The sequence below is a fragment of the Oryzias latipes genome, chromosome 24 (assembly GCF_053564925.1).
Source record: "Oryzias latipes strain Hd-rR chromosome 24, Olatipes_Hd-rR_3.1".
In the NCBI taxonomy this organism is placed as follows: Eukaryota; Metazoa; Chordata; class Actinopteri; order Beloniformes; family Adrianichthyidae; genus Oryzias; species Oryzias latipes.
The window spans coordinates 10,840,901-10,864,258 of NC_136260.1; the positions used below are offsets into that span (position 1 = coordinate 10,840,901).

At 37.0% G+C, this 23,358-nt stretch overlaps 1 protein-coding gene across 2 annotated transcripts in view; it reads left to right on the forward strand.

Moving 5' to 3' along the window:
• Window positions 1-623: 623 nt before the first annotated feature.
• Window positions 624-23,358, forward strand: part of sgk1 (serum/glucocorticoid regulated kinase 1) — a 37,597-nt gene continuing 14,862 nt past the window's right edge. Inside the window, exons 1-5 of one of the 2 annotated variants that reach the window (XM_023952858.2) lie at window positions 624-1,104; window positions 1,505-1,667; window positions 4,682-4,921; window positions 20,878-21,087; window positions 22,813-22,876. In XM_023952858.2, coding sequence (XP_023808626.1) covers window positions 1,557-1,667; window positions 4,682-4,921; window positions 20,878-21,087; window positions 22,813-22,876 — 625 coding nt within the window. In that variant the 5' untranslated portion in view covers window positions 624-1,104; window positions 1,505-1,556. Of the gene's footprint in view, window positions 1,105-1,504; window positions 1,668-4,681; window positions 4,922-20,877; window positions 21,088-22,812; window positions 22,877-23,358 lie in introns of those variants that run through there. The other variant, XM_011491794.4, reaches the window with a different exon arrangement.

The following is a 23,358-nucleotide window of genomic DNA, read 5'->3' on the forward strand; positions in this document are numbered from 1 at the left end:
GTTCAAGACGCTTCTGTTCTGGCCTGCAAAGGTTTCGCTCAAAGATCCACTTGTACACATTTCTTAAATAAATAACAAATGTGAATAATTGTAAAATTCTTTATGCTAAAAGTGATGATCCCTGAGGCTCCACAGCTTTTTTTCTCCCACCACCCTGCTGCTTTGTTTCATCCCTTTTGATTGGATTCAATCGATTTCTGAAAAGCTGGTAGGAGTCCAGCTCTGTCATTATTAAAGAGTAAGCTCTGTACTCAGCAAAGGTTTTTCAGTGTCTGAAATGATTAAGTTGCAAAACATCAAGCTTTTTCAGAGCCTTCTGTGTTCTCGAAACACCTCAGCGTAATTCAACTAATAAAGGCAAAATGGATGGATTCATAAAAAGAGTATGCCTCACAGATAATGTCCACAGGTGTCACATCAGGAAATGAAAGTCTGGGTGTCTTTTGGAACAGGGGCAGGGTCTGACACAGAGATGTGAAGTGCGAAATGGTGTGTGAAATCTAGCAATAAAAAGTCTAAATAAAGAAGTCGAAACCATCGTGCTGGACCCTCGATGAGACAGTAAAAAGCAAAACAGAATGAAAGCGTAGGAGGTGAAAGAGGAGGAGTTACCATCAACTGCCGCAGAAGAATGACCCAGCAGAAGGAAAGGGGGAGGGGGGAAGCGGCGATGAGGACTTGTGACGAAGCTGGATGGGGAAGAGAGGCGGGAGGGGAGGGGAGGCAGCAGCTGTTCACTGCAGAGTCCTTCATTGATAAATCAGCAGTAGTGTGAACCAGGGGACTGCAGCTGGACACATCACCTCCACCTCATCATGCGCCCACACACACGACCTGAGTCTCCATCCGTGCACTCACCCAAGGTGCACCTCAGGCAGTTGCCCTCACACTCTGTCAGATTTAGAGGCTCCTGTTAAGCCACACCGCATCACCAAAGAATCTTCTTTCCTTCTCTCCATCCTGGCTTTGGAGGATGAAGTCTTAGTTCAGAAGGACGGCTGTAGCTGAGGAGCAGGATCAGCTGATCTGGGACCGGGCGCTTTAGAAAAAAACCCAAAAACCTGCAGCACCTTCAGGGGACCAAGTCCACGCAACAGCATAAAGGTACAGATTCACTCAGGACATCCTGCACCTACGCTCCACATGTTCACATATACACATAAACATTCCACACGCCTTACAGCACAGAGATGCTCTGCAAGCACTCGTAAACAAAGCTGTTTCATTTTCACAGCAACAGGAGCTGATGTCTTTCTCCTCCGCCTCCTCTCTCATATAAGTTTCACTGTGCATCTCTCACTTTCTCTGTTTGCTCCTACCTTTCTCCTTTTCTGTAACTGCAGCATCCTACCTCACTCCCTCAGTTTTTGGTCCCTCTTCCACCTCTTCGTGCACTCACTCTCCTGCATCCTCATTTTGCAGGGTGCAGCTCTGCACCCTATTTTCTGTCTGCGTTTTTTTTTTCTCCCTGATGCTTTAAGCAAGTCTTTCCTCTGCTCGCCAGCCTGTCCGTCACCCTGGGATCTAAGGAGGCAAGCGGTGCGCCGGTGTCGGCCATGAAGCTGGTGAATGGTGGAGGAGGTGGTGGAGGAGGAATGGGAGGAGGGGGAGAGAAATCTGCCTTCTCCTTTAAGAAGTGCTCTGCTTTTCAGTTTGTCAAGAGAAAGGTGAGTCTGAGAGAGGGGCAATATTTTGGGAGGGACGCATCTCAGGGTGTTTGCGTTCACCTATACCTGCGCGGGCTGAGAGAGGAGGTGGCATAGCCGGAGTGCTCCCACTCTGTGTGTGCGTGTATGTGTGCCTGGGATGATGTCATGGTTGGGGCTGAGACGCTGTAATGAGGCTCAATATTTGACTCTGCATGTTTGTGCTTTTTATTAACTTAAAAAAAAGCTGCTTTAAAGTGATTAGAGTGATGTTTTATACATGAGTACAATTTCTGTGCAATGTTGATGATTTGTTTGAGAGAGCAGATTTCCTTAACTGTAATTATTAATAGAAAATATAGATTATTTTTTTGTCTGCATGACCGGGACTGATGATCTGAAAGAACGGATAAATAATTGTTTTTATTGTCAACATTCTTTGACAAAAAAAAAAAAAATTGAAAAAAAATATATATATCTTTTTTTCTTCTAAATATCAGTTTATGTTTATCATTTTTGCATAATTCTGCTCTGTTTTTTTTATTTCTAAACATCAAATCATTCTAAAATTCTTTCCCAATTAGTATGAAACCTAGAATTTGAATAATAAAAGCAACATTTTTACCCTTATGAACAGGACAGTAATGCATTCTTGTATTATTTGCATCAAACGGGCTGTATGCACACACTGTAAGGACCTGCACCGAACATTTTTTAATAAGTGTTCCTAGTGGTCTTTTGAATACGATGATGCTGTTTTTAGTCACAAAAAAAAAATAAATCTGTGTTGTTTTCTAGGACATAGTTTCTGCAGAGTGGAGGAGGTTTGTTAGAAATTTAGCCCTGAGTTGTGATGCTGTACCCTTCCCCTCCCAGTTGCTGAGAGTTCAAAGCAGAGAGCTTGTGGATCGCCCGACATATTTTCGATGTCCCAAATAAGCTGTTTTGTTAAATTACATTTTTTTTGTCTGATCCTTATTGAAAAATGAAATACTCAGAAATACAACTTTGAGCAAAATTTTCTTAATATAAGTTCTCCATCATTGGAAAAATGACACAAGAACATGTTAAAAACACCAAACACCATCAGTGGATTTTTAAAAAGCTTTTTTAATTGAATTTGTCTTGTTCTTTTTGAATTAAAGAAAGAAATTAATGCTCACAATTAAAGAAATTAACGCACATATACACATTGTGAAAAACGTAAGATCTTATGGTGTACTTTAAACATCTTATTACAGTCGATAAAAGGCAAAACTAACTTTTAAGTACTTTTCTGCAGGATATAACAACTTGTTTTGGGACAACAAATCCTAAATATCATTGACCTAATGTTATTTGACCGTAAAAACATCTTCTGTTAGGCAACACTTTTGTCCAATTTTTTTATTTGTGGTCTTGTTTTAAGAAACAGGGTTACTTAATTTAGAATCTTAAATCTGAATGTTTCATTTGACTCATAGCACTTACACATAATTTGAAGACAAAATTATCCTAAAATAAAATCATAATTCCAGTCCTACCTTAAGAAGATTATTGTCCAGAGAAAAGAATTGCTGGAATGTTTTTGCACTTAAAATAGGGAATATTTTAAATGGGGAAAGTGTATTAAAACAACTCCTTTAAAAATATGAAAGACAAAGACAAATTTCACTAGTTGAAACTGAAATAAGGGGGAAAAAATTGTCTTTTATTCAACATATTTTTCATTTGTTTTAAGGACATGTTCCTTTGCGTTTTGCCCAACCTAAAAGATAGAATCAAAATATAAAACTGCCGTAAAAGTTATTTCTAAGTTGAGCTTCGCTCAAGTGGGTAGTTTTAGTACATCCTCTGCACACACTGTTTTTGCAAACAGCTCGTTTACTGCTTCCCTTAATGTGAATAATTTACACCTAATTTGCATGAGATCAAAGCGTAATTCAGAGCAACATGGCTGCGAGCCATAACAGGAAGGAAATGACTGACAATACTTCAATGCTGTGTGCAACAGAGGTGCACGGATGGATTTATTTAATAATCCTGCTCTGTGAATATCATAGAAAGGGATTTATTCTATGATATTTACCTTCTGGTTAAGCAACTACTGAAAAAACAAATCGCAGCTCTTTTTGACTGAAGTTGGTAACACTTTAGGTTCAGTTATTCTCTTGGGAAACACTTTTTTTGTTTCTCATGTGTTATGATTTGGATTTCTGGGAGAGGGGTTTGTATCATAAGGTGCGGGGAGAAGAATGTGGATCACACTTGACTTAGGAACGATGAGCAGATTGTGTGAACACCCACACACACACAAACACGTGTAGTAGCAGAAACAGGAGTTATCCATCCATCTATCGTTTTATTCAAACAAAACACTCAAAATCCAACAAATAAATTAGGTTTAAAAAAAAGTCCAGAAATCAATATTTGAAAATAATGAATTAATAATCCATTAAGCTTTACCTTGTGTGTATTCACACAGAAATGGAATAGATTTATTGGGTAACACTTTACAATAGGGATCTCTTGACTGACATTAGCTAATGCATAATTAGACATTCATTGACCAATAAATAAAGAGTTGATAGCCACTTTTATGCATTACTATGCATTCCTAATGCTAAACTATTGTAAAAGACATATTTAATAAAGCTTTGTGATGCATTGAGTGAGACCAAATAATAAACATTTGTTAACAACTCACTAATGTGCTTAGTAATCTACTTATTACTGCTTTGCAATGCATTAAAGTGGCCATTGACATTTAACAGTCAATTCATGTTTACCTATGCTTTCACCAATAATAATAAAGGAACCTCTGTAAAATGTTGCCATTTATTCTATCGGTACTGCATTTTTTTAAATTCTTCTGTCTTAATGACATTCTTAGTGACACACAACGGGATTTGCATATATTTATATATACATATTTATACAGTTATTGCACTGCTTTAATTTTTGCTTTTTTTTTTTTTACTGTTGTCTTTCATTCATGTGACTCAAGATGCACCTTACCTGCGAATGTGTTTCTTTATCCATTTCTTTGTGTTCAGGTGCGAAGGTGGATGAGGAATCCCAAGGTGAGCGTAGAAAAAGCCCAGGGGAAAGGCCTCCTTTGTGCTTGCCCAAAGTGCCCGCTGACTGAAGACCTGTGGTACACACACTTCCCCTCACCTTACTGCTGCTGTCACTACTCAGGCCTACAGGGGGGCCAGTATTATCACCAGGAGCCGTGCTCACCTTGTGCTGCAAGCGGAACGAGCAGTGGGCACGAGAAAAGCAAAGGCTTCAAGGTAATGACAACCTTTGAGTTACATGAACGGTGTCTTACTTCTGTAATTCACACCAAGAGGAACTTCATGCCACCAAACAATACTCATTTTAGTTTGCAGGGGAAAAGAAATGTCTTAAAGACTATTAGGGATTTAAAAGACTCAAATAAATGAAGGACAAGATCTTGATTTCGTGTCAAAGGTAAGTTCTAAAACAAGATTAACTTGTTGCCCAAGCATTTCATTCCCTGTTTGCTTCAATTTCTATTTTATCAACAGAAGTAATTTAATTTTTTGCAGCTCCATTACCTTTTTTAAGCCTCCATACCTAGATTTAATATCCAAGAGACTATTTTGTGGTATATTTTTTACACTTTCACAAATTCAATTTATATTTAATGTATTTTAAGTGTTTTCAAATGTGGGTGTGGTGTGTCAGTTACCCAGCAGCTGTCAAATTCCCATGAACACAACATTTTTACTGGACAACTTTCCACAAATAATAGGCTTTTACCTACTTTGCAAATATATATATATATATATATATATATATATATATATATATGTATATATATATATCGCAAAGATCAGCAAATATGTATCGTTATCGCCGAATCTTGACTGCAGCGGTGGTGTGACACAGACTATTTGTTATGTGGTGCGGCGCCTCACCACGTAACAAATAGTTTGCTTTTTGTGAGATATAGTTATATATGAATATTAAGCCCTTTTTTGACTATATTTAAACTGAGTTTCAGCCGACAAGTTGTTTTAAAGGGTCAAATAACTTACTTAAACTTTTTTAAATATTTGCATTCTCAGTCATGCTCCTCTAAACGTTAAGTTACCAATGGCTGAATATATAAGTATGTAGCAACAGCCTATTGAATGCAATCTCATTTTGCATTTTGGCAAATTTCTTTTGAAGGATTTACACTTAATTCACACCCCCATTAATCTAGGGTGCATTTGATTTGTTGTTTTTTTTTCTTCTTATTTTTTAAACTTTACATCTGCTTTGTTACTTTAAGCTTTCTTTATACCCAGTTCTTTATCACTTTCTTTACTCTCTTTTCATTTTGTTTATCATTTTAATTTGAAGATAATTCTCTGATCTATGCTAAGCTTTATTGGATTATGGTTAGGCAAAAAGTGTTGCTCTTAATCTTTACTGCTTTTGCAGTTTAGTGCGGCAACTGTTGCAAAGTTAAAATGTTTCAGCTAGCTTTTACAGCAAACCATCCTTGTACCATCAGCGGTTCCTGATACAAGTAACAAGCAGGGATGGCAAATCTACGCTGGCTGGTCGTTGGCTTAGAATATCTCATGCTAACAAAAGATAATTGAACCATTCTTCATAATTGTCATAATAGAGAATCAGGGGGTGGATGTTTTCTTTCTTCACTGTTCCCATCCCAACGCTGTTACCATGAACAGTTTGGCTGATTTTGTGATGGTTCTATTATTAAAATTAACAAAGTATTATTTTACTTGAGCCAGTTAAATGAATAAAACATTTAAATAGTATTCATCTAATAAAGCAACAGATGCATCAGCAAAAAATGTGTTAGTCACAGTCTAACACATCCTTCATTCGTTTCTGGTATTCAATTATGTTACCTTTTTGCCTGGAAAACTATTTAATTAAAACCCTTTAGTTTCCATTTTAACTGAATCCAAAACCTTATGGCAACTGACAAAAAGAAAAATGTTTTGGCTGGGTCTGCGTGTGCGCCAGGTCCTACAAGTAGCACCGAAAAGTAGAACGGTGTGCCATCAACTCCACCAAGCATTTGTTGGCCTGTCAATTCGACATATTTGTTAAATATAAAACCATGAGATAAAAATAGAAAAAGCAATAAGACTCGATGTGCATTTACAGGCAAGCAGCTTGGATTGGGCCAATTTTGTTTGAATAGTGAACATCGTGCCAATTGTTTTGGCTCAACTGTTCACACTGTGCTCATTAGCTTCTGTCATTGCTTTACACGCCTGCATGCAGGAACAAAAGAAGCAGAAATTGATATTGCATTTTGTCACTGATTCATGCGAGGGCAAACTAGACACAAAAATGTGGTAATATATGCAAATTTGTCCTTCCAAAGGAGGGCTGTCCACTACTACACAAATCTAAAAGAATACATTTATTGAAAGGAGGATTTGTGATCATATGAAGGCTTTCTCTTTGCCCCGTTGATGGATTACAAGTAGATTCTAGTGTTCTGCTTCTCCCTGTTGTCTCTTTAAACTCTGCCTGTTATGCAATCCAACTCAAAGGCAACAATAGACTGAAGGGCTATATTTTCAGAGTTTTTCTTTGAAATGATTACATAGGTCATAAACGCTGCAGGGGTGACACTTGAAAGCTAAAAAATCATTTCCAGAAGATCAGGTAATTGTCTTACAAATCATGCACAAAGTGCATAAATGTAGATGAGTGTCCATGTGGCGAGTGGTTATTCAATCTCAACCAGTATCCTGCTACTTCTCAGTCATTGCAGCCATCACTTGGTCCCCCGCTTGTGTATTTTTCCAGTCACCTGGGCATTGGCAGAGTGACTCATCCCCATCCCAGCTACTCTTAGCCTCACAAAGCTGCGCCCTGCTTGTTTGAACATCACAGTGTGAGAGAAAGCGATCAACTGAAAAGAAAGCAGAATCCCTCATATCAGATTTTTTTCCCTTTTTTTTCCTATTGGAGGGCTTTCTGGCTCTCTGTCTGCCCACTGTTTCCATGTCTTGCCCTTCAAATTGATTGGTCTGTCGGTGGCTCAGTGATCCATTTCACTGCAGATAAATGGTTTGTGTGCCAAATTAATGGGTGCTGCATGAAGGTTAGAAGAGGCCGGAGCTTCTGGAAGGATGGGGTTTGGAGGTCAGTAGCTTTGATTGGAGACTGCTGGTGTGTGTATGAGGGAAGTCAGTTGACCTGCAATAACTATTCGGGGTATCTTAGATTCAGATGAATTTCCTTCTTCCTTACTTTTAATTTGGTCTCCTAGTTGACTCCCTTCATCAGTTGATGGAGTTTCTGATTAAAGTTGTATCAAATTTGTATTTTTTTAATTAGAGGAACTCTTATCAAAACTCTACTGGTTATCTGGACCTGAATAGTAAGGTTATAGAATTCTTGATTGACTAAAGCACACTTATTTTTGCTTTTTGTTTTTTAGCTAAAAACATGATGCACACAAACCACAGGGGTCATTTTTAATATAGGGATAGAGAGTTTCTGTTTTTCTCCTAAATGCCAAACTGAACAAACAATGCGATCTAAGAAGGGAAAGCATATGCTCTGAAATAGAAAAAAAAGGTAATATCCATGCTGGTTAAAACACGCAAAAATAAAATTGGGAACTATTACACTTTTTTTTTTTTTAGATTCTGCTGTGTATATGGCTGTAAACGTAGTCATTAATAGAAACATTTTCCTGCGTTCCCTGGATCATGCCACCCACTGTCTCATTCAATTGCAAATAAAAAAAGATGCTTTGTTTTTAAATGTATCAAAGTTTCTTGGATTGAAGGATGACGCTCAGAGATTTTGCTACAGAATATATCATTGCCTGAAAAATGCGTCAGTTAAACACTGTTTTTCTATTTGAGCAAAAGCTTTCATACCTTTTGATCTGAACTTGCAATAAAGGATACACATCTAAATCAAAATATATGTTTTTTTTAACTTGTGAGAAAACTGTCCACATTAATCGATACAGTATGTCGTAAACAGCTTGCACTTGACTTTCTGACCCCATAAAAACACATGGCTGACAGCGGAACAGACAGCTGCTCTACTGCCTGGTAAATAACTGCCAAGGCCTGGTAACCAGGGATATTTACCAAACCTTTTTGACATCTATTAGGTTTTTATTTTTTTAATGAATGTCGCTCTGGCAGACTGTTCACCTTTGTGTCCTGTCTTGTTGTAAAAATTATTTCTATCAAGTCAGCAACATCAAAATGTAGGTTGCTTAGCTCAGCCTTGACCCTATGGTTGTGGGTTCCACTTTCTATTAAAGCAATACAGTGTCACATAACATATAAGTGAAGAAAAATTATAGCCAACTGTAAACATAAGACCGAATGGATGATCTAAGGTGACAAACAATAGCTCGGTAAAGAAAAAAAAAAGATTGGAGTTGAAAAGGAAACAGAGGAAAGAATAATGAAAGTAAAGGATGAGAGGAGCTGAGAGAACAATTTTATTTCAAAGATAGAGCATGTGCCCTGGCCATTTGCCCCAAAGCTGCCTGAGCATGAAGAGAAATCAAAAGTGTATAAATCCTCTTGATAGGGGGAGCGATGTTTCATTTAAACACCAGCAAACGATTGGAAACGTGCACATCCACAGGCATGCACGCACACACAAACTCTACTGCACAGTCAGCCTTTCCCTTAATCTGGAACATCAGTCCCATTCTGTTCCCAAAGACGATTTAATCATAAAAAACGGACTTCTGCTGTCAGCTCTCGACATATACTCTCTTCTTTACAACCTAACATACCTGTGGCCTTCAAAGCAGCTGTAAGGTCACATGACAGCTGGAGTTCTTTGATAAAAGCAGCTGTCTTTGTTCCAGAAGTAGACAAGATCGTGATGATCATGCAGCATCATGGGAAACTATTAGCTTACTGATGCAATGTGTGTACTGTGAGCCTGAAACCAAGACCTTTGAAGAGTCAGCAGTGGCTTTCTTTTAACTTAAATCACCTGCATAACTAATGCCTCGCTGTTAACCTCCTTCAGAAGGGGTCTTGTTCAGGAATGTGGACTTCAACTCTCTGACTAAACCATCGTGTCACTAATTTACCCTTTTGCAAGTCAAAATTTAGCCATTTTGCTAAGTCATTACCATTGAGAAGTACCGTATTTTTTGCACTATAGGGCACATCCGATTTTAAGCCACTCTGTCAATGAATGGTCTACTTTCAAACTTACATCATATATAAGGCGCACCAAACTATGCATTTAGCGAGACAAAGGACTCAGAGTTAATTCTGTCAGTCAGTCAGACTTTGTGGCGTTCACTCGAAGTTGTTTGTAACACGCTACATGTTAGCTACGTTAGAAGCTTGAGCATATTCACAACACCTGTAACTCCCAACCTTGTTTGCAACACGTAAATAAAACAGAGACTGGTACCGCAAAAACCAATGTCACACCTGATTTCCACTAGTCCGTCTGTGGCAGGGATGGCGAACATGCGGCTCTCGGCCTATAAGCATGCAGCTCTTTGCGTCTCATATTTTCTATATACTGTGCCTCATTTAATAGTAAATTCCCTCTTAAACCACACTCAAATCCATCAGAGGGTATTAAAAATAAATAATATTAAGAGTGAATTGACAGTGTGTGTTTTGATGTTGCTCCTGACACATAATTGATTGCCAATCATTTGTGTGGGTTACGCCCAATGCATGATGTTTGTGCAGACTGTGCTCAAAATTCAGAGTATAAAGATGAACACAGGACGTTTATGGAAGAATGGGAAGATTCTTACTTTTTCACTGAACGGAATGGCAAGTCACAATGTTTATTATTATGAGCTTTTGGAAGCAGTAAAATTGTTCATAGCAGAAAAGAACAAAACATATCCCGCAGAAAATAAAAAAGCTCTTCCTGATCTGACAGAAATTGTCTCCTTTATTAACAAGTTGAACCTTTTCAAAATGCACATTCAAAACGGCAATCTGTCCCACTTTCTTTCTTTGCGGAGCTCACACAGCAGAAGGCTGCAATCAGAATGAATAAAACAGAACGTGACACTGCTTGTGCAACAGGACGGAAACTTTACTTTGCGGTTTGAGGACCTGCAGCAGAAACAACCGCAGATCTTTTTTCTCATCGACCCTTTAATGGAGAGACTGACTGCCTGAGATCCCCGCTTGTCACTGATGAGGCAGCAAGCAAACATGATTGAGCTGAAATCTCTTTGAAAGAAGGCCCTGTTACGTTTTGGAGAACGGGAAAATACCCGAGTCCCTGTTTATTACCTTGAAACACATGAAATCAAGGCATTGATCCGTTCTGACTGACACTCACATAAAGGAACTGATCAGAGAGGCTATATAAACCTGATCTGCAGAGGATCACTAGAAGCAAGAGATGCCAGAAATCCCACTCATATCACCATTCCATTACTGCAGCAAGGTAAGAAATTCTGAGATGTAATTTAGAAAACACACCTGACTGAGCATGCTTGTGTGAATATTGTGGCGACCGGGTGGTTAGCCCCACCTGCAGCCCCTAAGACTCATGGGAATTGGGGAATCTTGGGTGTAAAACCATGACTGAGGGTGCTGTGAGCAGAAGTGACTTCCATGCAGTTTGTCATTTTGTGGGTGAGTTCACATACACGAGTTCAGAAACTGGAGTAGTGGAGCATGGACAGCTTTACAACGCAGCCAGTTAATCAGCAGCTCAGTGCTTGTTTCCCTGTTAAAGTGATATACAAGCAGAGTTGTTACAAAATTCTAATATTCCATCAATTATCAGCTTTTCATGCAAAAAGTCAATCATTAAATTTAAAACAATTATAAAAGTATTTTTTTCTGAAAGTTAAAATTGATGTATGCTACACACAACTGAAATATAATGTATTTAATGTGTTTATGTGAATATGAATTATTCAGACAACAGAAGGATACTCTGTCCAGATGTTTGTGTATTTGTTGGTGCAAGGGTCATTGAAAGAGGAATGTTGAATTACAAAGAATTACCAATTAAATACTGTTGGATGAATAGTGAAAAATTCTGTTTTTATCATCGTAAATCTGACTTCAGAGTAGTCAGTGCCTCACCAGCCATCAACCTCACCGCACGTCACTGAGTAGTTGTGTGTGTCAGAGAGAGACAGAGAAAAGAGTGAGATAGAGAGAGTGTGTGCGGGTGTGTGTGTGTGTGTGTGTGTGTGTGTGTGTGTGTGTGTGGAGGGGGTATCTGACCTCCAGGGTAGTTTCTGTGTTAACTCTGGCTAAGCTGCATTTGATGTGTGTATTGAGGGTGGACACTTTCCTTGAAATAACCACAAGTACAATACTTGCTGTTGTGTTGTAGGGAGAGGAGTGTTTTATGGAAAATAATACGGCTTTAATTGCGTGTTTGTGTTTGTGTGTGTACGTCTTGGCAGGTCAGTGTGTGGTGTGGCTCTTTCACTCTCACAGTGAAAAATTTCGGCTCTTGGTGTCAAACTTGTTCGCCACCCCTGGGCTGCGACATGTCTCCATTGTGTTGACACAATATAGCAGAACTTTCATTAAACAATCATAATGTTTACATCGCCTCTGTCATGTCTGCGTTTGATGTCTTTCCCTCTGCAGCTTTACGTAGGAGTTCTATTTCCAGTCTGTTGATGCCATAAAATCTTACCGCTGAATTTACAAAATAAAAATCTATAAAATGTTCTTTTTTATTTAAGGTGACGTGCCCTCGCAATATCACACGTTAACACTAACGTTAACACGCTAACACCGGGATGGCAGCACAAACCACTCCTCCGGAAGCCGGGGGGAGAGGGGATGGACTGCGCTAACTCACAACCTTGTTTGTAACTCGTAAAATAAAACACAGTCCGACACCACACATGTTAGACGCGTTGGCGTATTCACAGTAACACCCAACCAAAGATTTTGTCATGGCGTCGTGTACCCCTCAAAATCCCTTCAACCTCAGTAAACACAACTAGAATTAATCCATATATAAGGCGCACTTTCATTTTTTGAAAAAAATAAAGGCTTTTAAGTGCACCTTATAGTAATATGGCACATGATTTTATTAAATTACAACACAAGGTCACTAAACAGACTGCAGTTGAAATGCTTAGTTGTTCTCCTAATGGGATTATTTTTAAAGTTACAGGAATCAAACTTTTAATCATTAATCATCCAGACTGAATGTTTTTCTATCACAGCATGTTATATAAGCTAATAGCTATTATCTAAGCTGTTGCAAGTGGTTTTATTTCCTCCTGACCCAATCTCCTTCTGTGGATCAGGCACTGGTGTTAATCAGTGTGAATACTTGGTATGCTACACTCAGAAAACTCTCTTGTTGCATTTGTGTTTGTAGTTTTAACTCAGTCATGCAGGAAATAAAAAAAAAAGAAAAGGAAGGTAAGACGAGAAGAAGATGAGGGCTGTAGTGATTCCAGAGAGAAGCCAGGTGTTTCCACGTTGAACAGTAATCTTCATCCGCTCCCAGGAATCCCCATATTGGTTTGATTTGAGCTAAAATTAGCATTACAGTACAGAGTACAAAGAAACTCAATGCATTCTGTAAATTTGCTTAAATGAAATGAAACTCAAGTCTTCCCTCATTTGGCAGGGAACATCTTGTTAATGTTTCATGTAAGAGTCGGCTTGAGCATTCTGTACCTTTGTCCTCATGGACAAAGACAGCCACCTCATGTGCTCATGTTCATTTCAGCACAAGTGAGTCACTTGTAAGCTGACCCTGAGAGGCAACAGAAGAAGGAGTTCTATGACGCTTCAGTAATGGTGACAAATCCCTGCTGGGTTACAACTCTGCTGCTGAAAAGCTCACGCAGAGTGTGAATTGATGAATGACAGTAAGCAGGCAGTGGTTTTCGTTTGCTTTTCTCTGGGATGTCTGAACTGATTATTGCTGGACTTCAGACTTTGGTTTGTGACATTTTCTCATCTAAGAAGGATGTGTGCCGTATTAAAGATTACACAGCTTTCCCGCTCACCTTCACCAGGTGTTTGTCAGGATAAAGATAATCAGAAGCTAATGGAACTTCACTAAATGTTCCACAGACTTCTTTTCTGAAAACAGTCGGTTTTGTCTCTTCAATGAGATGAAATCCTCTATGAGTCTTTGTTGTTCTTCTTTTCAGCCGTCAACCAGGCTGCAGCCTTGCATAGGGCCCTACTAAAATGCAGATTAGGCTGCATTTATCTTGAACTGAATTGCTGTCTAAAAGGTTTCAGCAATCAGTCTGATTGAAATATAGAATCAGAAGTACGACCTCTTAAAGTGCAATTACACTATGAAGAGCTAAATAAAGACCTGTCAGAGCTGAAATCTCTCCTGGAGCTGCTGGCTCATCATTAAAGTTGTATTAACCATCACTGCAAACTTCTGTTTTCACATTTCTGAGTATGTTCTGTTACTTGTGAGACTGTGTATTTTCACCTTCAAATATGAAATGTCACATTTTACAGTGTGTCATTGTCCTCACTTGTTGAAACTAACTATTGGCCAACTTGGCGTTGTGCAAAGCCGAGGCATGGGAGTTTGGCAAACGTCCAACCCCTGATAAAACTTGAAGCCGTCAGCTGGTTGGCAGGTGTTCAAAACTTTCAGTACTTCCATTAAAATTCAACCTAAAATCCAATTTTCCTTTTAACCTTTTTTAAGCTTTAATGCCATCTATGTTAATAAAATTGATATTTATTTATTTATTTATCTTGAGTTAAATGGGGGGTATTCTCCTCTGGCCTGGAAAGCAGCCACTGTGATGCATTAAATTTAGCCATGGAAAACTCTGAATCCACTTCTTTTGTTTTCATTACAAGCGCTCTGACGGTGGAAAAAAAAAAGATTTGAACAATAAACTTGGAAATGCTTTGCACGAGTTCCCACCTTTGCTTTCAGTAAATAAACAAAAACACTTGGAAATGGCACGCGCTTATTTCCACCATCGCTGCAGCCATTTTAGCAGGACGTCGTCTCTGAAAATACCTTTGCAGCCAATTGCTGGTTTGTTGTGTTATAAAGGGACGACTGAATATTTTTTTTTCATTTTGTCAACCAAATAAATCTTTGCAAAATGTGAGGTGAAGAGGAGAAACATAGGATTCGGAGGAGACGTCTTCAGCAATCTGTCACATTTGATGTGATAGAAGGCATTGAAGACGTTTGAAGACTGAGGGGAGTGACATATCTGCAGGACTTCACACCTTGAAGAGACGTTAAGGAACTGTCAGCTTCAGATTCATGAATATATGGAGTTTGAAAAGCAAAAAATGGAGGTTTAAAAAGTGTCATTCTTTTCTATTTTTGGAAATAAGAACTAAATAAGGCTTAAACGTTGTTCATCTACAAGGGCAAGTTCTTAATCACAGATGTTTGTTTCAACAGAAAATATATTGAGACATTTCCTGCTCTGGCTTGATGGCTGTGCCCTCTGTTTTAAGTCCCAAAAAGCTATGCTGTCTAGAAAAATTTCTTATCATAAGACAGGTAAATAAACTCCTCTAGACATCCCCTATTTGTCCTTTTACGTCTTTGTTATTCTAGACTTTTATTTATCTTTGCTTCAGATTTGACATAAAAAGCAGTTTACATAATGTTTTATCAATGACTGTCATAGCTGAAATCTCTGAAATACAATATATCACATTAAAACTAATGATAATGTTTTGGTTCAGTCACTGTGTTCAGTTTTTTACAGTTGAAAGCTGCAAAAAATCTTCACATCATGATACTACCTTCACCATGCTCAGCTAAAGCATTTATATGCTATGGGTTTCTCAGTTCAAACACTAAATATATTGTAAACTTTCACAGTTTATATTTGTACATGTATGTTTAATAATAACATGTGTGTACCTTTTGTGTATATATTTAACTATGGGTCATACTGTAATGTCATTAAATTGTTTTACTATATCAGACATTATCAGTAATAATGCTTCCTTTCTCTGAATCAGATTTATAATTACTTACAAGTAGACCTAATTATGTTATTTAGACTATTTCTGTGCTTGCAGTATTATTTTTTAAGCCATTTTCTGTGTTTATTGTTAGTTTCTCTTGGTTAAACACTTTGACATTGATGTATTTCTCCTTACATCGTGTTTTTTTCTAATCTAATCTTTAAAAAGTTTAACCTTTGGTACCATAAGGATCAAGTGCTTCTGTTTCTCAGATGGCCTTGTTTTCAAAAAGGTAAGAGAGGAGACAGGCTTCTCCTTATGCAACTAGCGAATCCAGGTCCTCTGAGTAAATGCTTTTATAGCACATGTTGCACAGCTGATTTTTTAAAGTGACTGCATCTGATTTGTCATGGGTTCACTGCCCTGCAATAAGCTACTGTTGTTGTGCATTGTTAGTGTGGTTGTCTGATCGTGACATGGACTACTCTTAGGGCCAACAATTGGTGGTTTAAATGTTACCATCGTGTTTATTGTTGGAATTTTCTCTGTGTGAACTTAATTAAAGCCCAACTGCATTTTGATGCAAACAAAGGACATGTACAGACTTGCAGCCTGTTTGCTTGTAAAAGAGGTTTTATTATGCAGGAAGCAACATGCTAGCTAGGACTTTGTGTTCAAGAAAAGCTAATCTGAGGGAAAATGTGCCTGTGTTTATAGAAAACTTCAAATTATCCATGATAACGCAGTACTTTGATTTGTGAAAGAGCTTCAGAAGATAGAATTTTAAATATAGTGTGCACATTACAAACTGCAGTCAATCATCGTGAATATGAATGTTTTTGAAAGCATTAACCAGGAAGTCAGAGTTGACACAACCTGTCAGAGCAGCCCTCAACAGTTCAAGATAAATGAATGAGTCTCTTTGGAGGGTTACCGGCTGTAGCGAAATGTAAATTTTAAATCAATTTAAATAAAAAACACACATTTTGGTGATCCTCTCTGCCCAGTCTTTTTTTTTTCCTAAAGTTCTTCTACTTTTGAGACTGTTTCATATCATATTTGTGAAGTCTAAAAAGCGCTGTTCCCTGATTTTCTCTTTTTTTAAGAATTTTATCTCTGGAAAAACCCTCATGGCTGCATTTGTGTCATTGTTTGCTCTTTCTTAGGGTGATTATATTGATTGACTGATGATTGATTGTGGCTTTATCGCTGAGTGTCTTATGGTAATGTTCCGGGTGGGTTAAAGGGCAGCCATTTAGGTGAAGATTGTACATAACACAGTTTAAGGTTACTGAAGGAGGTCAGCTAGAGGAAGCTGAAGAAAGGCTTGAGGAAAATTGGCGTTTTCCTTCCTTGATTTATGAAGCAGGGTTGCTGATGTGTGCATCCTGGCCTTATGAGAATAATATCCTTAAACTGCAATACATCCTGAGTTTATGAGGTGGAAGATGGATCCTGCTGAGAAGTCCTTTTTAACCAAATCCCTGCTGCCTTAATGATTCATTACGTAAAACAAGGTTTAAGGGCAAACAGACGCCAGCGATTTAGCAATGGCATACACACATCGGGAAAGCAGGTAACTTTCCCCTAAATAAGGAAAGAAAGAAGAAAAAGGTGTGGGAAGATAAAATCCAGTTTTACCATAAGTGTTTCTCAAGTGTAAACTGTTTTTAACAGTTATAAAGAGAACTTCTAACGCTTCGCAAAATCTATGTCCAAGAAAGAAAAATGATTTTTGGATTTTGGCAAAGAATGGCATGATTATAATTAAAAGACCACTGGGAACACTTTTCCAAAAGATCAAAAGATGAGTGTAACTTTAACCACAATCTGTTAATTTTGACAGTAAAAAAAGGAGCTAATGAAGGCAAAACATTAAATTTCACCATCCCTATAAAGAAGAAAAACTATATTTTTCTCCACTGTCTTTAAATGACTTTCCTGCCAGTAAAAGAAAAAAAGTTAAATCCTTAAAATATACTGCTTTAGTGCACTTTAGCCAGTAGGAATAAGACAATACAGTATGGGAAACATATGTTTTACTTTACTACTTGTTCATTATTTGGTGATCTTTGCAAAGGATTATTCATGTAACTTGTTCAGGAATAAGATATATGTAAATATTTGTAAAGGTTTCACTTAAAGACTATTTTCATGCCACTGACTGGAAAATAATTCAAATGTAAAATTTTGACCTGTTTTTTAAGGTAAACTCTGCTTTTTAACAGCTGATCTTCGATGTGTTCTGTCCTTTTTCTAGAACTAAACAGTAAAGTCAGGAGATCAGTCACTCATGAGCCAGGGTTGCAAAATTGGACTGTTCACACACACATACACACACTCACATTTCCCCATGCCAAGTTGTAGTAATGGAGAGGGTCAGCAGAGCAGAGGCTGCTGAGAGAGCAGACCTGATAAGACTCATTTGAAATGCCTGCAGTCTCCACACATGTGCAATATGAGTGCCAAGGACATATTTTACTTTACAGAAGAAGCTCCCTGGATCACTGACACTTGCAATCTAGCTTTCTAAAGAACTGTGTGCACCTTGACCTAAGGTTTCATCCTCATATAACTTATATTTATCTCCCTCACTGTACTTGAGTGTGTGTATGTATACTCTCAGTGCATTTCTGTTCAATGGCTTGTAGTCTGTCTGTGTTGTCAGGTGCACTCAAAAAAAGGAAATTACCAGCCAATTAAGTTAACGAAAAAGTAACTTGTGATTTCAACAAGAAAATTTTATGTTTGTAAATCTTACGTGAATGAATCATGTCGATTGTACATAAAAATAATCCATTTAAAAGTTACTAATTTCAATCATGTTGATCCAACATGATACCATTAAATTGGATGCATTAGTAATCGCAAGGAATTGTGGGATACCATTTTCTTTGTCTATCTGGGCTGATTGGGGTCTAAGTGTGAGTTTTTGTCCATGGGTTTTATTGTCTAGCTGTTTTACTCTGTTTTAACTAGTGATTTAAACTGTTATGTTTATTTATTTTTTTGCACCATGAGTTAAAGTTTGGTAGAGGATGATGACCAACCACCTTGTGTGGCAAACTGTTATTATTCCAATACCTAACACAGAGTTCGTGGTAATTGAACTCCTGTCTTGTGATGGACTTTGCTGGGTAATTCATGTCTTTGATGTGAAAATTAAAAGACCCATTGGTTGTAACTTTGGAACAACATATCAATTACAGATGAATAAATAAAATTAAAGAAATAAATTGAAATTTAAGTTAAATAAACTTAATTTACTTAGGTGACCAATTGAAGTGATTCAATTAAATTGGATCAACTTTTTTCTTTTTAGAGTGAGCAACAATATAAATTTAAAGTTGGGTGCAACTGCTCTATTTAAATTGAATCAACTTAAATTTATTAGTTTGAACCTAAATAAATTAAGTTGACCCAACCTAAATACATTAAGTTGAGCCAACCTAAATAAATTAAGTAGGACCAACATGATTCATTTTTGTTAAAGTAACGCAATCTAATCATGTGGAAATCCTTTCCATAATTTTTTTATGTTCATTCAAAGTGAACGTTTTTTGAGTGTGCATGCAACGTGATGACACAGAAAAAGAGGTTTGTGGTCAGACAGTTCTCTGGATAGTATGTCACTGCAGCTGTCGCTTACGGAGGTGATTCAGTGTCACTTGTGGTCATGTGACCATCATTATTTTTTTTATGTGACCATTTTGTTTTGTTTTTAATACCTAAATATTGAGACAAATGTTTTGCATCACGTGCGACATTTATCCCATAAGACAATTTGTCCAAGGCGCTCATCGCCGTTTCACGACCCACTGAGCTGTTGTTCAATGTTTAAGGTCTTCATGTGGCAGCAATTAAAAACTCAGAGAATTCTTCTTTCAAACGGCATCCGACTCATTCCATGACGATGCATGTGAGCTGAAGCATCAGTTCTTTCTTTTCCAAGATGTAAACAAATACAAAAAACAACCTCATTAAGTGGTGATTTCAGTATTTTTTCCCCTATTTTATGATAAATGTCCCTCACTAGTAAACAACTGAGCATTAAATGAACATTTGAACATAAATAGAAAAAATTGCCTTCATATTATATCTAATTGAACATTTAAAGCAAAAATATAGATTTCAAAAAACAACAATTTTTACATTAAACTTTTTGCTCTTTTTAATTAATTTCTTTAATGACTTCTCTGAAAAATTATTATGGAAATCAGAAAAAAAACTGCAATCAGATCATGAGAAATTAATTTATTCACTTGTTTTTAGGAACGTCTTAATTAACTTCCATTTTATTTAAATAGAAGTTTCTATGTTTTACGCCTTTATAGGGACTAGCTTAATTATTTAAAAATACTCTTACTTACTAAAAAATAAAGTTAACTTATTTTTAAATGATAATTGGTGGGAGGACTTGGGTGATGATTAGGGGTTTGGACACATCAATAATTAACAGCATTCTTTGGATAACAATAAGCTTTTATATGCTGCACTAAATGCTTCCTCTGGATCCCTTTCTGGCCAAAAATGCCTTTCATTATGGTTTCGTTCTCCAAGGTCACAAATGTTTGGCCACAAAGTTATAAATACTGTTAGCTGTGCTGTTCAGCAGACTTCAGCTGGAAAACTCTGGATACGTTTACACCAGTTCATAAAAAGAAACAGAGTTCATTCTTTTTTTAGACTTTACGGTCCAGAAAGTTTATCTGCAAGTTAAAAAAATGATTTTGTGTTTTTTCTGACAATTATGACTGGAAGACTGGAGATAAAATGAAATTTTTAGCCTGTTTTTTTCTCCTTAACTGTCTTGTTTTCTTTATAACTTATCTGTCTGAATCAAGGACTTGTAATATGACAAGTTTTGGCAGCTTACCATATGACCAATGCTAAAAAAATACAGATCACAGAGAAACGTTAAAAATTAATAAATATATCAACATAGAGATGCAGTCCCTCCTTTGATAATTGCGGCAAGCTGATCTGTTATTTTTCATTAATTTGACTATTTTTAACCTGTTTATTTTTAATATTGCGATTCTTTTTTATTTCATTTAATCTTGTTTCAGCTGTATTCAAAACACTCAGAATTATATTATATTATATTATATTATATTATATTATATTATATTATATTATATTATATTATATTATATAATATTATATTATATTATATTATATTATATTATATTATATTATATTATATTATATTATATTATATTATATTATATTATATTATATTATATTATATTATATTATATTATATTATATTATATTATATTATATTATATTATATTATATTATATTATATTATATTATATTATCTGTTCCTTTGACTGAATCCACATAACTTGCAGGTCAGGAAGTGGAAGATGCTGGCTTGCCATCACACTGAAAACAAGCAAAAGGAAGCTGAGTCAGAAGTCCCCATGGGAAGCTGTCAGTGCTGGGGGCTCCATGGCTCTTCTGTCCTTGCCAGTCCTGTGATGCTGGAGTGCTCCATCTGCAGTGGACCCTACATCGGCTACGCCCTGGAAGATACCTGGCAGCCACGCCAGCGCACACAGGTAAGTTCATTCTGCAACAGCACACTCCATCCAAAATTATCTAACTTCCTTGACTGCCAAAACCAGGAAAGCTCATTTTGTTGAAGACATTGAAAGTCTTTCAATAAAAAGGGTGTAAAATGATTTGTAGTATCTAGCTGTACTAAAGGGACTGAATGTTCCTAATTTAAAACAGTTATATGCCGTTAATTCTACAAGTTTACGAAGTAAAAGAATTTGTTCTTATGATCATGTTGTTTCTCGTTATTTTTGTTCCTAATTTCTTAAAAAAATACACTTTGATTTGGGATCTTTTTTGGCAGAGATTTAATCATGTTTCAGGTCAACGTGCTGGTGACCTAACCTTGGCATTTTTTTATTGCCTACTCTTTATTAAAGTTCAACATGGCGTGCCTCTTATCTCTAATGTCTTTTTTTTCTGATAACAAACCACTTTGCATTTAAATTTACCGGATAACAAATGTCTACTCTTGTTCATCCCAATTTGTACCATTTTAAGTTCTACAAATGTAATAAACCACTTTTTGAGAAAAAAAACGAATTTTAGATGTCATTTTCCAAATAATAAACAATTTTTTTTCTTTGCACATTTACAATACATTAAAAAAAAGCCAACCTCAGGCTTTATGCTCAAGGTTTTTTGGGCAAGAAATGATGGAAACAAGTCCCCACTCAAAATACCTTGTGTGAATAAAACAAAGTGATTTAAAAATATGATTGTGCATGCACACTCACATGCACTCCTGCAGAACACACTCTGGAGAGACTGCGGAGAACTTTTAAGAGCTGCAGTTCTGAGAAACAAACCAGGTTAAGACTGTAATTAAACGAGACAACAGACGCTTTGAAAAGCATCTGACTGACAGCGACATGACAAAAAAAAAAAAGTTCACAACAGTAGAGTTTCATGGGAGATGATTTTCCTTTGTCCCCCATGAGCTGCCAATCACACAGTTTTTAATGTGATAAAATGATAAAGTGGGGCAAATTACTGTTATGAATGTATTTACACTTACAATTATGAGATTTTAAAAACTTTTTTAATGTCTCCATTATTTTTTTACAAGTAGGTAAAAAACTGTTGTTTCACATATTTGGGGGGGATTTTGCGTCATTTTAGATTCATTTTGGCTTTTTTTCTATGCAAATGTTCTTCTGCTAATTTAGGTTTATTTGTTAAAGGCCTGGAATTTGTTGGTTTGAATATGTGTTTGGATCTCATTCCACCACATTTTGACTGCACGTCAGGAAGCTTAGCTTGTTGTTCACGGATCAGATCTCTCACTGAAAGATGCCTGTTCGATGTAGAAGCAAATTAGGAACAAACCATTACCCCTCCACCCCCATGCTTGGTAGATTGTGTTGAGTTTTGATTTACTGTTCATTTTTTTGACCAAAGAAAACTGAATAGTTAGCCCATGACATCGGTTTTATAGGGATAAATCACCTCCTGCAGGGAGATTAACTAAAAAAAAGCATGTGGGTTGCGGCTGTGACACAGAGTAATTGTCCGTCAGTCATAATGCTGGTGGTTTGAGCCCACAACCCACATATTGAAGTTTCCCAGAGAAAGACAATGAGACTCACATTGAGTGAGTGTGCAGAAGAACTGCAATCTTCTGACAGGAAGAAAAATCCTGGATTTAATCCTCCGGAATACTTTTATTGTTTAAAGACCCTCTAATGGAATATTTAATTTTTAAAAAATGCCACATTTCTCTTCAGGCGATGGACCTATACTACCACAACGAGTCAGACCTGGACAGCTACTATTTCCCTGGTGACAACAGTAAGTAAATAGCAACCCAGCCAGTTGTGTTGTGTGTTTTTGTTTTTCCTTTCTGACCTCGCATGAAAAAATCTTCTCTTATTCATCCACATGGATAAGAGAAGTGTTTTTCATGTTTCTCTGAATCATCTGTGGTTTTTATGTTTGTTCCTCCAAATGTGCAATAACATCTCCCGTTCATTGTTTCTCCTTTTCATTTAAAGAACTGATCTTAACTCCCCACTTGTGTATTGATCTGAGCTCTGAATAATAACTGTTCTTGAAATCCCATGAGTACTTGATTATTTTGTGGACTGTGGCAAAACAGTAGTTACAGGCTCATGACCAATCATGATGACACAGTGACCTCTGTTTACAACCTCCCTGCAGCTGTCAACTGCATGCAAGCTCTGCTTTATTGCTTCTTGGCTTAACTGTGGGCTACAGGGTGAGAGTCCATGTCTGTTTATTGTCAAAATGACTGTAAGTCACTGAACTTTAAT